Genomic DNA, 16,689 nt, shown 5'->3' on the forward strand with positions numbered 1-16,689 from the left:
CTTGAGGCTAGAGTATTTTGTCTTTCTCCCTGGTCTCTTTATTGTTTATTTTTCACTAGTGGCTCTTTCTCTTCGTCTGCCCCAGGCTAGTCTGGGAAGTTAAGTGACTTGGCCAAGGTTCTATACCGGTTTGATGTCAGCGGGGACTCTTCATCAGCTAACACCTAGCCTGATGTTCTTTCCTTTCACACACTGGTTTTGTGATCCTTAAAATGTGTGCCCAAAGCAGAGGTCACGTAAGGGAATGGGGCTGAAAAAAGGAAACTGAGAGGGTCTTTGCAAAGCATGATCGAGTTAGGCTGAGGCCCCAGGACTGCCTTGTGGGATCAGCTTCCCGAGGACAAATGTCCCCTCTGGAATTCAGCCCTTTCTGTCTCCATTGCAGTTGTCCGGTGGTTGCGGGCAGTATTGTCCTTAGGCAAACCCTACCTTCTTGCCTGTGGCAATTCCTCAGCTACATTTCTGACTGGGCTTTCCTGATTCTCATTGTTATCCTCTCTGGCCTGATGCTGTCCTGGCCAGTAAGCATTCATGCTCTTTGTCCCTGAGAACACTTGTTTCTTGGAAGTCAGTTGAATACATAATCTTCACCCTGCTGGTGTTGGCGACAGGGGTGTCTGTATAAATGGGGATAGTAAAAATATATACTTTTTTTTTATGTTTTAAGAAGAAAGTTTTATGTTTTATTAAGAAAATATTAAAAAAAAAATAGCCCTGGCGGGGGAGCTCAGCTGGCCAGAGCACTGTCCGTACACACCAAGGCTGCAGGTTTGATCTCCAGTCAGGGCTCACACAAAAATCAACCAGCCAATGCGTAACTAGATCAGTGGGACAACGAATCAATATTTCCCTCCCTCTCTCTAAGATCAATAAAAAAAATAGTTTGTATTATATGTTCTCTCTCTTTTTAAAAGATTTTATTTATTTGTAGGGAGGGGAAGAGAGGGAGAGAAACATCAATGTGTGGTTGCCTCTTGCGCGCCCCACACTGGGGACCTGGCCCGCAACCCAGGCATGTGCCCTGAGTGGGAGTCGAACCAGTGACCTTTTGGTTTGCAAGCTGGAGCTCAAGCCACTGAGCCACACCAGCCAGGGCTATGCTCTCTTTTTAGCACTTCACATGCATTTCGTCTAATCTAACAACCTTGCAAAGTTTGTGTCATTGTCCCCATTTTGAGTGGGGAGTAACGTGCCTGAGAGTGGAAACTGGATTCAGACCCAGTCTACCTAGCACTAGAGGCAGGTGCTTCACACTGCTGTGCATCCTGCGTGCTCTTACTGTGAAATAATTAATAGGATTGCCTTACCAAAGGTGGATGTGTTGGAAAGCTGCAGGACCCTCCTCTCTGGCTTCATATTGTGTTTCCCCACGTGGACCTGACATTAATAGGTATTATAAATATGGATTCAATGAAAGCAAAAGGTTTGAGTTCTCTTCTGTGCTGTGATCCCTTGAAGCATATTCCATCAGCTAGAATTTTGGCTGTCTCTCTGCTTGATGATATTACCTTACAGAAGAGGATAGGGCTATATCTCCCACTTGGGAAGGGGCATGCTGGGTAAGGGGTCTGACTAAAGGGAGGGAGGGTTTGGAACAGGGAGTTATAAATTGTTTTGAGATGGAAGACACATTGAAACATCTCAGCTCCCTCAAATACTGATTTTTAAAAGCCTTCAGAAACAATATTTAGCCCTGGCTGGTGTGGTTCAGTGGATTGAGCACTGGACTGCGAAGCAAAGGGTTGCCAGTTTGATTCCCAGTCAGGGCACATGCCTGGGTTGCAGGCCAGGTCCCTGGTGGGGGGTGTGGGAGAGGCAACCACACACTGATGTTTCTCTCCCTCTCTTCCTTCCTTCCCCTCTCAAAAATAAATAAAATCTTTAAAAAAAATAAAAAAACAAACAAACTATATTTAGACGACCAAAACAAAGTAATTACCTGGGCAATTTAGACACTTATTTCTCTATTGGTTTGGCATTGGGGCCCAGGTCATTTTGATTTCATGAGTCCTTCCCAAAGGAATCCAAAATTAAAAGGTCAGTTAATACTAACAACAAATCCTACCTCCTTCCCTGACAACAAGCTTGCTAAGGCACCTGTTGATGTTTGCCCTTGGCTGGGGACTCCAGAGGCGGATGTGACGTAGCCAGTCTTTAGCCCATGGACTGAAGAGGAGCCCCCGTTCCAGTGGGGTTCTGCCCTTTCATGTGTTGCTACCATTTGGGCCTAAAAGCTACAGTTGTGGGAGCCAAGTAGGTACATAGGTGGTAGTTGATGGGAAAGTGTAGTCTGTGAATGTCACCCTTTTTGTGCCCCCCTTCACACCCCCCTTTTCCAAGGTGACCCCATGCCTTGCCCCTTTTCCTCGGTCTCTGCTTGCTGCTATGGAAGGGGTCAAGAAAGAGACATCTAAAGGTCGAAGAGAATGGAATGGGTGGACCATCACGTAAGACCTGTGTTTGGTGGTGATTGTCTTAGACGCCTAGACTTAGCGCCAAGAGTGTCTTAAATTGTTTTCTTCACAGATAGTTCTGAGGCCAAGAAGGGACAAGGCAGAGGAAATAAGACAGCTGTTGTCACGGTGGGGTCTCCCCCAGCCCCGACTGCATATGCAGTGAGGACTCAATGTGGACTATGTGGAAGGACGCAGCAAAGGCAGAAATATCTGCAGAGGTGGCCTGGGTTGGGACTTCCGACCTCACGCTGTAGACTACCCTGTCTTCTTTAGGGGAAACCACGCTGATGCCGTGGCCACCGAACACATCCTGTCACCAACTCGGGAGAGAGAGGGAGGGGAAAAAAAGAAACAAGAAAGAGAGAGAGAGGGAGCTAGTGTATGCCCAAGCTTTTGGTAAGAGCTCCGAGGGAGTCAGGGCTGTCGTGTGGTCCGGGGGAAGCAGGGTCACAGGTGGGTGAAGTCCTACTTCCTGCTGCGCGAACCGCGGAGCTTCGGGTCTCCATGGAGACGGCTTCGCGTAGCAACCGGGCGAGCGTTGAGCTAGGCGGCGGGGAAGATGGACGCGGAGAGCCTGCTGCTGTCCCTGGAACTGGCGTCGGGCAGTGGGCAGGGCCTCAGCCCGGACCGTCGGGCCTCGCTGCTCACTTCCCTTTTGCTGGTTAAGCGCGACTATCGCTACAGTCGGGTGCTCTTCTGGGGCCGCATCCTGGGCCTCGTCACCGATTACTACATCGCGCAGGGCCTGAGTGAGGACCACCTTGCACCGCGCAAGACCCTGTACAGGTGGAGGCGGCGCCCGGGCGGCCGAGGCTGCAGGGCGATGCCGAAGGGGGGGCCACTGGGAGGCCTTGGGAGGGTGGGCAGTGGTAGGAACCGAAAGGGGCTAGGCCTACGGGGTCAAGGAAGCCGGTGGAGACGGGATTTGAGGGGGAGGGATGGGGAAAAGCCCAAGGAGCGAGGCCGAGGACCTGAGAACCTAATGCAGCTTAAGTGGGCGGGGAAGTGGGTGGGTGAGGTCTGAGGGGGCGGGGCTCCGGGAGAACACTTTTAATTCTTGGGGCAAAGGGACGCAAGAGAGCTGGAAGCTAGTGGGTTTACAAGACACTGGGCCAAAGAGGGAGGAGGAGCAAGGTAAAAGTTCCGGTATAATGGAGACCTGGTGTAGAAGTCAGGAGCAAGCCTGGTGCGGGCGGGTCTGGCTTTTCGAAGAGTTCGGTTTGGAGAAAGGTCAGAAGCCCCAGGTGGTGGTGCTGTTTGGAAGCGTGTCTAGAGCATCCTCCGTAGAGATGTTGACTTAGAGAAGGAGGCGCTCTAGGAAAGCAGAATAGGAGAGAAGGGATTTAGAGCTGGGGAAAATTACCTGGCCGCTACCATACAGGACCTGCTTCTTGACTACCCCCAGCGTTGATGGGGGGCTCAACACTTTACAAAGCAGTCCATTAGACGCAGAAAGTTGGAAATTTCACTTAATCTATCCATGCAAAGTCCCCGAGGCAGGAATGTGCTTAGTGTGTTTGTGGAACCTCATACAGGCTAGTACGGCTAGAGAGGAGTGAAGGACCGGGGCACTGTAGGATGTGAGGTCAGAGGGCATGGGGCTGAAGACAGTCATGCATTGCCTTGTGGGGCATTGTAAGGACTTGGCCTACGGGAAGTCATGTAAAGGTTCTGCAGCACTCTCCCTCCGGGGAGCGGGCCCACGCCTCTATTGCCCCGCAGGCGTGCATCTTCACTTTGCTCTCCTCATCTCTAAGGGCTACCATGAGGCTTGCAACCAAGGGAGCAGTGGGTGGCAGCAGCTCATCTCGGGCTGACCCCCTGAGCCTGTCTCAAGGCCCCTTTTCTCTGACTTCCCAGGGAGCCAAAGCAGCTCCGCCTGGGCGCTTCTGTTGCTTCTCCCATCCTTAGCCCACCCTTGTTTCACTGCCCCCAGCCTGAATAAACATAGTCTCAAAAAGAAAGGAAGGAAGGGAGGGAGGGAGGGAAGAAAAAGAAGGAAAGAAAAAGAAAGAGTGCAGGGTTGGTTCTGCACAGAAGCATGATCTGGCTTAGGTTGTAACAGTTGGGTGGGGACTAGACGGAAGGGGGAGTGAGCATGGAAGTGGTGAGACCAGGTGGTGGCTATTGCAGTCTCCAGACAAGAGCAAATGGTGGCTTGGCCCAGGGGGGAAGCGGTGGAGGTTGTGAGAGATGGTTGGTCGGATTCTAGACACCAACTAGCAGCTGGGGCTCTGGGAGTCAGTTGAGTGAGATTACAGAGAGAAAAGAGGGGTGAGACTAGATCCCTGGAAATACTAAAGGCACTGGAGGAGGGAGAAGGAAATACTAAAAGAAGTATTGGAAAAGGGGAATGGAAATGCATTTGTTGTCTTTTAGTTCATCCCATGGATGATGATCTAAGCAGTTTCTTGGGGTGGGGTGGGCAAAACCCACGGTGCAATGGGCAAAGAGCGAAAGCGGGAGAGGGTTCCCATAGAGCAAATTGTTCTCAAATTATTGTTCAGAGTTGAGGCAGAGAGGGGAGGGACAGGAAAGGGGCATTTTCTGGAGGGGCATAGATTTGAGGGCTGTTGCTTTAGAAAGCTGAGACGTTTTTATGTTGAGAATGAGGCAGTGGAGAGTGAAGGGAGGAAAGATGAGCAGAGAGCAGGCTGGGGACACAGGTCCTGAGTGAATCAGAGAGGAGTGGGAAGTGAGAGAGAAGGGTCTGGGCTGGCTCATGCTCTTGAAGACCTCAAAAGAGGAGAGGTCCTAAAGCCTGGGCCCGGCTTTCCTGAGAAGTGGGGGACGATGGCCTTGCTGTGGGCTCAGTAGGCAGACTGAGCACAAATTAGGGGTCCCCCAAAGCAGAGGAACCAGCAACTCAGGAGAATTGAGCTTCGAGAATTCCTCCGGAATCTTACAGGTATCAAGGCAGGCTCTTGGAATTTTGGCATACATGAAACTGTTATGACCTTTAAAAAAAAAAAGGATCACATTTTTGCATCATATTTGGGGATGGGTGCACCATTAGGCACTTAGGGCGGTGTTTCTTGGCTCTCGCCCCTTGGGATAAGGGGGTGCGGCAGGAAGCCCGAGTGAGAGCAGGGGTTGGAAACCAGGGCGATGTGGGTGTTGTTGACAGCCTGAACTGCATGGAGTGGAGCCTCTTGCCCCCTGCCACAGAGGAGATGGTGGAGCAGACATCTGTGGTGAAGGGCCGCTTCATGGGGGACCCCTCACATGAGTATGAGCACCTCGAGCTGCAGAAGGTGAACGAGGGTGATAAAGTCTTTGAAGAAGAAGTCGTGGTGAGTGAATACGAGGAGGGGGGTCTGAGGGAAGAGGGCCTGGGCTATCCAAAACCGAGCCCAATAGAAATTAGGGTGACAGCAACATAACAACACAGCTCCTGAGCAACAGGGTGGGGAGTGGATGGGCAGTGCTCGTGAAGCCTGGCTCTGGGGCAGGGTCAGGGAAGCGGGGTCTGTGCTGAGCTCTGGGGTAAGGGCATGGGTACAGGCTCTTATATTCTTGTATCAATTTTTGTTTTCCTAGATAATACATTCACATGGTTCAAAATTCAAAGGTACAAAAAGGAATAAAGTGTCCCTCCCATCTCTGTCTTCTAGTCATCCAGGTCTTATTCCTGGGGGACAGTAATGGAACCGTTTAGAGTGTATGCATCCAAATCTTGCTCCTCAGAGAGCAGCCTGGGTCAGAGGCATCACTATGCCCTAGGAGTTCAAAATGCAGAATACCGGCAGGCGGGGGTGGGGAGTGGGAGGGAGGAAGGGCACCAGGACCTGCATTTTAGCACATCCCCAAGGGATTCGGAATTCACATTTAAGTAATAGAAGCTCTGTTTCCAGAGACGTTTTATGCAAATACAAACCCAAGCAAACACCTTACCTTTTACATACTCATTTTATCGTAAGAGCAAAACAAAAAGCAATGGCAGCAAGTTATACACACAGTTCTGCACCTTGCAGTTTTTACCTAACATTCGAGAGATCTTTCTACATTAGTGCCTAAAGAGCCTCCCCACTCTTTACCATTGTGCGAATGCACCATCATTTAACCACTGTCTTTTTGTTGTTGTTTTTTAAGTATGTTGATTATGCTGTTACGGTTGTCCCAATTGTTTTTCCCTTTGCCCCCTTCCTCCTGGTACACCCCTTCCCTCCAGCAATCACCCCCCTTATGTCCATGGGTTGTGCGTGTAAGTTCTTTGGCTTCTTCATTTCCTTTTTTCTATTTTTTAAAAGATTTTATTTATTTATTTTTAGAGAGGGGAAGGGAGGGAGGAAGAGAGGGAAATATCAGTTTGTGGTTGCCTCTTGTGCACCTCCTACTGGGGACCTGGCCCACAACCCAGGCATGTGCCCCGACCAGGAATTGAACCAGTGACCCTGTGGTTCACAGGCTGGCATTCAATCCACTGAGCCACACTGGCCAGGGCTCCATTTCCGACAGTATTCTCAACATCCCCCTGTCTATTTTGTTCCTGCAGTTATGCTACTTGATCCCTGCACTCTCTCTCCCCCTTTCCTCTCCCAGCTGATAACCCTCCAAATGATCTCCTTATCTATGATCTGTTCCTGTCCTGGTTGTTTGCTTAGTTTGTTTTGTTTTTATTTTTTAGATTCAGTTGACATTTATGAGTTTGTTGTCATTTTGCCGTTCATATTTTTGACCTTCTTTTTCTTAGATAAGTCCCTTTAACATTTCATATAATAAGGGCTTGGGGATGATGAACTCCTTTAACTTGACCTTATCTGGGGAGCACATTACCTGTCCTTCCATTCTAAATGATAGCTTTGCTGGACGAGTAATCCTGGTTGCAGGTCCTTGCTTTTCATGACTTTGAATACTTCTTTCCAGCCCCTTCTTGTCTGAGAAGTTTCTTTTGAGGAATCAGATAACCCGCGTGTCTCTTCCATGGACATGGAGGTTTCCGAGGTTTGGCTCTGACAAACAGTGCCACAGTGAGTGACCTTGTACAGACACCATGTCCAGGGTGTGCAGTCTATCCGAAAGATCAATTCCTAGAATGGAAGTCTAGGTCAAAAAGGAGCCCAAGTTCTGAACCCAAAAGTCTGGGTCCAAGTCTGTGATGCCTCAACACCCATGCCCTCCCACCAGACAATCCTAACTTCCCTTCAGTTTTATTTTCTGTAAAGTTGGGGTAATTACATTTACTCCTCAGGCTTGTGCACAGTCAATGAGGTGACATATTTAAAACCCTTGGCCCAGACACGTACTAAATATTAATTTCCATCTCCCCCTTTGTAAATAATTCCGGCTGATAGCCCATGGGAAATAGGTGGCTGAGTGACTTGGGGGTCCCTGGTGGCACGTTTTCCTGTGTCAAGTGCTGCTTTTTCCCAAAATATCTATGAAGTCCTATTGAGGGTTGCCCTTGATATTGACTGTAACCACATTTCATCTGCACAAAAATGTTATAATATGGGGTGATGCTCAGGAAATAATGTTAAGTCAAAGAGTAGAATATGAAACTATATGCCCTGCTGGTGTGGCTCAGTGGGTTGAGTGACGGCTTTCGAACCAAAAGGTCACCAGTTCGATTCCCAGCCAGGGCACATTCTGGGTTGCGGGCCAGGTCCGCAGTTGGGGGTGTGAGTGATGCATCTCTATCCCACTGATGTTTCTCTCCCTCTCTTTCTCCTTCCCTTCTCCTAAAAATGAATAAATAAGATCTTTAAAAAAACGATATAAACCATGACTCTATTTGTGCTTTAAATATATGCATTAAAAAAAGGATAGAAGGAAGTATACCAAAACGTTATCAGTGATAATCTTTAGGAGGTGGGATTATGAATGGTTTTAATTCTCTGAGGTGTGTTATACAATATTTCTGATCACCCAAAGAGTTTACAGTGAGCATGATTGCTTTTATATTTTCAAAAGGCAAAATAAGCAACATTTAAATCTGATGATAGGACGGTATGTTTCTGGAAGGGTCCATAAAAAAAAATTATCTGTGGTCGCCCCCGGTGAGGGCAATTGAGGGGCAAAGGATGGGGTGAGAGAGACTGCGTTTTTGGTTTTTTTTTTTTGTAGTTTTAAATATTATACCACCAGTATGTATTACCAATTTAAAAAAAGAAAAAATCTTGATAGGAAGAAAGGGAGGGCTGGCCAGTGTGATTTTCCACGGACCTGGTACCCACACTCTGGTTACACAGGTCAGATGGTTGTGCAGAGGGCCCTGCACCAGAGGGGGGGGTGGGCACAGCACCCCAGCAGGAAGGCTTGTCTTCTGTCTCCTCAGGTCCGGATCAAGGAAGAGACCCGCTTGGTGTCCATCATTGACCAGATCGACAAGGCTGTGGCTATTATCCCCCGAGGTGCCCTCTTTAAGACCCCCTTTGGACCCATCCATGTCAATCGGACCTTTGAAGGTACGTTTTCTGGGGCCTCTCTCATGGGCAGGAGGGCATCTCCTCCCAAACATAGTCAGACACACATCTGGGAGTCGGGGCCAACCTGCCTACTTCCTCAGCAAAGAAGTAGCCGTAACCACATCAGCTGGGGGGATGTGTGCCATGACCTGGCATCGGTGTTTGGCACGGGTTACCCAGTCCCTGGACCCTGACTTTTCTGCCTGAGGGTGGCAGAGCATTTGGCCACCTGGGTCTCAGGGCTTTGTGTCTGGCCTCCCTGCCTTTTCCCACTTTCCTGCTCCTTGGTCTTTCTTCACTGCAGGATCTAGGCCAAATTTGGGCTGAAGGAACACTATTCCCTTTCCTCCCTTTGGTTCTCTGTCAGTAGACTTAGTCATTTGCCTACCCCTCCATGCAGTCCGCATTGACAGAGGAAGTAAAAATAGGAAAAGGCTCCCTTCCTACCCGCTACCTTTTTTTAGGACTGTCCATGTCTGAAGCCAAGAAGCTCAGTTCCTACTTCCACTTCAGGGAGCCTACGGAGCTGAAGAATAAGACCTTGCTTGAGAAGGCTGACCTAGACCCCTCCCTGGACTTCATGGACTCCCTGGAGAATGACATCCCCAAAGGTAATAGCCTATTACTCTGAGGACACTGGATCTGCCCCCAGGCCAAAGTGAGGGCCATGTACCTACTATTTTCCTCCCTGAGTGGAGCCAAGGGCCTTTTGGGAGATGGTGGTTTAGTGTGAGTCCTTGAGGGTGGGGCCCCCCAGGGTCCAATCCAAGTTTCAGCTCATAGTAAACAGTCAGTAAACGTTTACAGACAAAAGGAAGGATTGCCTTCCATATGCTTTTGGAGACAGGAAGTCTCTCGGTGTCTCTTTTGATTTTCATATTAATCTTGAATAGAGGCATACATCCATCTCTGTTAGTTTGGGGTCAGATCCAGTGCTTGGCACATAGCTGGTGCTCAGTAAGTGGGTGCTGACTGACTGAATAGCAAAGCACCTGATAAGGATATGAGTTCTGTATATTTGCTTCCTGCTATGTGTGGGGGATTTCTAAATCTTAAAACAGCTTCAGAGGCCTTCCTATGCTTCAGGGCCCAGGCACATACCCTTGGGTGGTGGGGTCACAGTGACCGCGTTTTGAGTGCCCCCGAGCCTCACCGGTAGGGAATATATTCTGAGAAGATGCTCTTGCTTGGATGCTATAACCCAGAACAGGTGCCAGGCTCTGGGCAATGTGGGGTGGACCCAAGATACTCAGTTCCCCTGGTCTCTTTCACTCCCCATGTTCGGCGTTTCTGAGAACTGGAGGGACCTGTTGTTGACGATGGCAACGATAACGATAAATGATAATCCTGAGAACTCATAAGCCAGTGCACTGCTTATTTTGTGCTGGGCGCTTTACTCAGCCTTTTTCATGACTTACCTCATTTTACTATTCGCCGCCAACCTACGAGGTAGATACTGTTATTATCCCCCTTTTATAGATGAAGAAACAGACTCAGAGTTAAACAGGGCCCAGTAAATGTTAGAGCATTTGACTCCAGGGCTCCGTCAAATAGATGGTGTTTCTTTTCAAGTGGACAATGGGAATGGTGGGACCACTTAGAGGGCACTCTTCCGAGGAGCAAACGAGCCTCCCAGTTGCGATGGAACTCAGGATGGAGGTGGGATGGCGGTCATGGTTAAGGTGAGGGCTCTGCAGTTAGACAGCCTGGGTTGGAATCCTGAATCTGCCCCTTGCTAGCTGTGCGATCTTGGGCAAGTCCCTCAACTGTCTTGTGCCTCAATTTCCCTCATTTCTAAAAGGGGAATAATCATATTTTCTACCTCATTGGGTCAGTATGACAATTAAGAGTTAACACACATACAAAATGCTTCTAATAGTGCCTAACACAATAAGAACTCATATACAATTATTTATTATTTTATTGATATATTTTATTATCGATATATATTAGTGATAAATTATTATTGATATACTTTTCATGGCAAAAGGCCTTAGAGGTGGGTTGGGCAGGCCTAGGAAGGCCTAGAGAGCCAAGGGTAGAAGGCCTATCTAGATGAAGGCAGTAGGAGGTCTGGTGCCTTGTGGACAGGTCTGTGATAATAAGGTTGTGGTGCACGGATGGATGGAGAAGGGCCTAGCCAGGGGTCTGGATGCCATTTCACGACTAATGCAGTGCCCCAGGGGCCAGGCAGTGGGTCCCAAGTGGATAAGGGCTGCCAGCAAGGAATGGCTATTCTGGCCTCGGCCACATGGGGGCACTTGAGGCAAACCTCCCTGAGCATGGAGATGGGCTCCTGGACCTGTGGGGCAGATAAAGGTTTATAAGGGGTTGGGGCATTTCTCACCCAGGAGACATACTTTCCAGACTCGTTATCTCCTTCAGCTCTGTGTTCCCAGCCACACATCCCTGGGGGTTGATAAAGGAGCCAGGAATGCTGTGATGGTGGGACCCAGTGTCAGGGGCTGAGGGGTTGGGGGAGAAAAGTACTCTTAATACCTCTAATCTGGGGGCAGCAGCCCCACCTCCTGATTCAGGGTGAGGCTGGAAAACCCTGCTTGATGTTGACTTCTCAGCCCTCTCACCTGTGGCTAGAAGCTCCCGGGCCAGTGGATGAGGCTCCTTTTCTACACTCTTGGATGATTGGGGGGCCTATCATCTTGTGTTAGGAGACGCCTAACACAAGAGCATCTCCCACTCTTGGAGCCTCATCCTCTGTGTGGTGGGAGGGGCAAGGAGGGTGCCAGGGCCTTTGTAGCCAAGGCTAAAGCCAGCTAGATGGGCTGCCGGGTCCAGCAAAGTCTTCCTACGAGAATCCCATTAATCCTGTGTGCCTTGCCACCTGGGGTAAAGGGAACGCAGGAGGCAGCTGTCTCTCTCTGCAGCAGGGGGTGTAAGATATGGAGCATTGGGGGTCTTTCTAAAGGACTCTGGGGCCACCCTGATGTGTCCATTCAGCAAGTGAATTTATAGTACCAGGCCCCTGGGAGGTACAGGATCTGGGAGGTGGGTGAGTAGCCATGGCCTGAGGCCCTAGACGTTCTGCCATAATGGTGGGCCTCAGGGCCGAAGGACCAACTGGTAGTTTGACATTTCAGTCCACCCCAGCCTGTTGCTTTGTCCTTGGTGCTGGAGCCGTGGGAGTTGAGGGTTCCTGGCATCTCCTGTGCGTGTCTGGGGCTGGGGGTGGGGTGGGGGTGCATCTGGAGGGGAAGGGATGCTCTTGGCCTGACCTTGGGGAACCTCACAGCTTCTGGGCCTTCAGCTCCCTTCATCCCAGAGCCGCCACCAGAAAGCCTCCAGAAGTCAGGCCCAGTTTTTTCTTGTGATGGCTTGGTCGGGGCCATGGCGCAGGGATGGAGGTATGGTCAGGGAGAGCGGACACTGATTTAGCTCCCAGACTCCCTTCCTTATCTGCCAGTTAAAAAGCAGAAGGAATGACTGGGAGAATGCCCTTCCAGGGAGAGAGAAGCCAGAATGGGCTGGGCTGCTAAGCGGGCCAAAATCCCAAGGAAGAGTTAGTTTCCTGGGACACCAGCACCAGCCGGTGGGGTGAAATTTAGCAGGTGGAAATTGGTGGGGTGGAATTTTCTGCTAAAATTATTGTTTACTTTCCAGGTCTGAGGCAGTTGTTCAGGGGGACTTCATGTCACCCCTGAGCAGGTATGGCATAGGTTGGCCCTGTCCCTGGGACTCTTGTTCTGGGCCCAGGGAGTAGGTCAGGAGATCAGCAGCTTGTGCCTGGGCCAGCCTGGGGCCACCTATGCCCTCCTGAGCTGTCCTGCCATGCCTTGGGGTCTGCAGAACTTTGTGGGTGAGGAGTTTGGGGGCAGAGCCATCCTCTTGGTGCGTGCAGGGAAACAGCTAAAAGTCCTCTGAGCTTAGGCTGCAGCCAGGAGAGGAAGATGGAGCACCAGGTCAGGAGGCCAGATTTCTAGATAGTATTCTGCCATTCCATCCTCCTTAACCATGGAGCAGCTATTATGTGCCAAGCACTGGGGATATCTTTGTGAACAAGACAGGCACCGTCCTTGCCTCACAGAGGTTTGGGAAGATGGAAATGGATGAAGAAGTGGAAATGTAAAATAGAAGTTACTTCACCAATGAAGTCATTGTGTCCTGGGGCAGGCGGAGCAGCCAGGGAAGCAGAGCAGAAAGGATGGAGGGCAGGGCTCCTCCCCTTGCTCCACTAAGGAACTGTGTGGACCAGCCAGGCCGCTGGGGCTCCAGCACAAGAGTTCTCAGCAGCAATGCCCAGTTCAGGCAGCAGAGGGCAGTGAGGGACCTGCCTGCTTGGATAGCAGCCTTTAAAAAGTGGTGGTGGTGGTTAGGGGATACAATAGACTGGGGGACAGGAGCATTGGAGAGTGGCGGGGTAGGGAGTGCGGGGAACAGGGTACCCTCGATCAGCCTTCTCTTGGGGGCGTATGCAGGTGGCTGTTCCTTACCCAGTCCCTTGGAAGCCTGGCTGACAGGTGCTTGGCCAGAATGGGCTGGGCTGCTAAGGGGGCCAAAATCCCAAGGAAGAGTTAGTTCCCTGGGACACCAGCACCGGCTGGCGGGGTGATATTCAGCAAGTGGAATTTCACACCCCTCAACCTCTGTGGGACTTGACCGTACCTTGGGGCCCAGGTGTGGTGGGAGCGGCCATTCTAAGGAACCCATGCCATTTTTGTATGTAACGAGTTGTGTAGTGCTGGTCTGAGAGGGTTTAAGCCGCCTGCTTAAGCCGGACAGCCCTGACCCCCAGCCTCGCCCACTGCTCCCCTTAAACCCAGTCTCAGGGCTTTGCTGCCTTTCCTCCTAGAGAGCAGCAGCACAGTCTAGCCTGATGTCTCCACACTAGCAAGTGGGGGAAGGACCCCAGGGGCTCTGGACACCCAGGGCTTCCTGCTGACTGCAGTAAGCCCTGTTCCTGGTTACCAGTTTGTCCCACACAACTGCCTCAAAAACCAGAGCTTGCAGAAGGGAGTGGGTACCAGGGGGCAGGAGGGACTGGGCTGTGAACTGAAATTCCAGGGCCACAGGGGGCTGCTTCTCCTGGAACCCTAGAGGCAGAGGCAGAGGCAGCTGGCTGGGCCCGGCCTTTCCAGCAGCTGCAATGAGAAAAGTGGGTGAAGGTGACAGCACAGGCCTGGCTTCCCAGGTAGACTCTACGTGACTCCTGGCACGTTGAGAGTCTGTGTGTTTCCTGGGCAACCAGCTGAGCCAGGAACAAGGAGAGGAGAGGACAGGAGTGTGACAGGAATGGGAGGGAGGGAGGGAGGCAGTGTTGTTGGCTGGCTGGCTGGCCCCTCACATGCCGCTTCCACTCTCGGCCAGCACCCTTCTGCTCGCTTGGCACTGCCGCTCTCTTGCCCTGTGGGGTCAGTGTGTTTCTCTAGCATCCCTATCAGTTTCTCCTTGCTCTCTGGTGGTGGGAGTGGGGGAGAGCCCCTGCTGGTAAGCCTGGGCCCCTTCACCTGCTACAGGAAAAAGGCGGCCAGCTCCTAAGAGGGCAGGCTGGTGTGAGGGAAGGTCAGGGCCCAGCCCTTGCCCAGGGTGTGCCAAGATGCCAACAGAGAACTGATGAGTGGTCTAGGTTGGGGGACTCCAGGAAAGCATTCAGCCTAGGCAGGTTGTGAGCTGCCCTTCATGGTGGGCAGAGGCAGAGCCTGACCTTTCTCAGCGCAAGGGGGCTGCCCCCAGATGATGCTCTGGGGACTGGGGGACACTAGATGTACCCTCCTGGGGTCTGTGCTTCTGGCCAAAGGCTGAACGCAGTGTACTGTGAATACTTTTTTCTGTCATACCCACTACTATTATCCCTGGGTGTTTTTTGGAATGAGGAAAGCAACAGGCTAGGGCCTGAGGCCTCTGAGGGCAGGAGGAGGACTTCAGGGGCACAGAGAAAACTGTAGGAGCCAGGGGGAATACTCTTCTTTGACCGGGAGAGCAGCCCCTGTCAGAGTTCTGGTAACCCAGGGACACTCTTCTCGGGGCTGCTAGGGGAGTGGAGTCAAGCTCACGCCATAGCTCACACGTCATCTCACGCACGGGCGGTGACACTGGGTGCAGGCCAGTGCACAGTGCTGTTGTGGCCCCCAGCCAGCCTCCCTCTGAGCAGGCAGGGCCAGCTGACCTACATGCACCAGAAAGCGCTGGCTTTGATTTGGGCAGGTGACAGTACCCTCAGCAGGGCCGAGCTGCTGTCAGGGTCAGGGGTTCCTGGTGGCCAGGTCTCTGGGAGGCAGGGTGGCCCCTGCTGGGTGGAGACCGAGCGGTGAGGCTGCTGGTTGTGGAGTGAACAGGGTGGGCCGTGGTTGGAGGAGGCCTGTGGGAAGCTGGGGTGGCGGGAGCCAAGCAGCCGGGCTGAGCTGGCAGCCGATGAAGGTCTCGGCACAGCTCTCAGCGCATCACTGGCTGGTCCAACACCAAAACCTTCAAAGCGTTTGCCTTTCTGGAAGGGCCTGGAACAGAACTGTGGCTGGACCCGGGAGGGGCCTCGGTGCGCAGGGGAATAGAAGCTCCAGATCTGCATCCAGAGGCGATTTTCCCAGGCTCCTTCCTCCCACACATCGGCTCCCTCCCTCACTTCTGGAGATGGATCAGGTCCTTCCGCCAAGTCCTAATGGCTGCACAACTCAGCCCTGGGCTGGGCTGCTCCTGTCTGGGGAGCAGAAACCAGGGCAGGACTCAGGACAATGGCTCGTTAGCTGTAGCCTGGGTCTCCTCCTGCCAAGGATGGCTCCCAGACCGCTGGTGGCCAGAAAGGGCTATTGAGCAGGGAGGCCTGAAATGACCAAACTTCCATACGAGCCCCCCATCCCCCTCAGGTCTCATCTGTCTCAGAACAGAGGATTCTGGGACTGGGGAAGAGAGAGCAAAATAGCAAGTGGGGGCACACTGCACTGGGACTGAATGGCACTGGTGATAGCCCAGTAGAGGGTGCAGGAGCCCGGAGTCTCCCCAAGCCTGGCCCCAACCAACTCCCGTGGATTTGGCTTCCTCCCCCACGCCACCTTTAACTAGACTTGCTGAGTTTCACCTCTTTTCATTTCCTGTGCCCTCCCCCTGGAAGTGGTTTTAATGAACAGTGAAAGGTCTAAAAGGCAATCAGGAGGAGTAAAGCGCTGGGATAATTAAACTGTTCCTCTTTCCCAGCTGAACTTTAGCATCTGGGGCTGGCTGCCCAAGGAGCCTGGGTTCCACAGCACTCAGGCCTCACTTGCTCCCCAGGGTCCTGGAGCATCCAGATGGAGAGGGGCAACGCCCTGGTGGTGCTGCGCAGTCTGCTCTGGCCAGGCCTCACCTTCTACCACACCCCCGGCACCAAGAACTGTGGCTATATCTACGTGGGCACCGGTGAGAAGAACATGGACCTGCCCTTCATGCTGTAGGAGGGGCCAGCCCGGGAACTTTTTGTGTAAAGCATAAACATTATTTTCATACATTTCAGTGAATCTGGTCTGTTCATTCTGTCCTGCCACTTCCCCTCATCTCCAGCTCCATCTGGTGTCCAGGAGCTGAGGACAGGCCCAAAGAGCCCCAGTGCTAAAGCAAGTGGCAGAGGACCGGAATGTGCTAACGAGAAAGAATGGCGGGTGGGAACGGCTATGGGAGGCGATGGCCGGGAGACCTCTGAGGAAGGCAGCTCCTAGACTTAGACTGAGTCGTACCTGGGCCAGGCAGCCCATCGGCTCAAGACTAACAGCCGTCCAAATGGAGGATAGGAACCTGCCTGGCCCATGAACTCCCTTCGGTTTAGTGGCTCAATGCTCAGAAACTGGCTGGAAATGGGCCCCAGTCCCCCGCACTCCCCAAGCAGTGAGCACACACCCAGTGGG

The 16,689-nt window shown here is 51.8% G+C and overlaps 1 protein-coding gene across 2 annotated transcripts; it reads left to right on the forward strand.

The window, feature by feature from the left end:
* The first annotated feature begins 2,967 nt into the window (after positions 1-2,967).
* On the forward strand, positions 2,968-16,293 carry RSPH9 (radial spoke head component 9). Of its 2 annotated transcripts, none has more exons than XM_024557711.4 (5): positions 2,968-3,242; positions 5,584-5,749; positions 8,734-8,863; positions 9,328-9,474; positions 16,082-16,293. In XM_024557711.4, the coding sequence occupies exons 1-5, from the start codon at positions 3,016-3,018 to the stop codon at positions 16,240-16,242; spliced, it is 831 nt and encodes a 276-aa protein (XP_024413479.2). In that variant the 5' UTR covers positions 2,968-3,015; the 3' UTR covers positions 16,243-16,293. The 2 variants fall into 2 exon arrangements, with proteins under 2 accessions (XP_024413479.2, XP_045049029.1); XM_045193094.3 differs by having other exon boundaries at positions 16,007-16,148.
* Positions 16,294-16,689: the final 396 nt, after the last annotated feature.

Source organism: Desmodus rotundus, chromosome 11 (genome assembly GCF_022682495.2).
Source record: "Desmodus rotundus isolate HL8 chromosome 11, HLdesRot8A.1, whole genome shotgun sequence".
Lineage (NCBI taxonomy): Eukaryota > Metazoa > Chordata > Mammalia > Chiroptera > Phyllostomidae > Desmodus > Desmodus rotundus.

Coding starts and splice junctions, on each gene's coding strand:
- RSPH9 (XM_024557711.4), top strand. CDS start 3,016: ATGGACGCGGAGAGCCTGCTGCTGTCCCTGGAACTGGCGTCGGGCAGT. Junction 5,750..8,733: donor TCTTTGAAGAAGAAGTCGTG/GTGAGTGAATAC, acceptor CTGTCTCCTCAG/GTCCGGATCAAGGAAGAGAC. Junction 8,864..9,327: donor TGTCAATCGGACCTTTGAAG/GTACGTTTTCTG, acceptor ACCTTTTTTTAG/GACTGTCCATGTCTGAAGCC.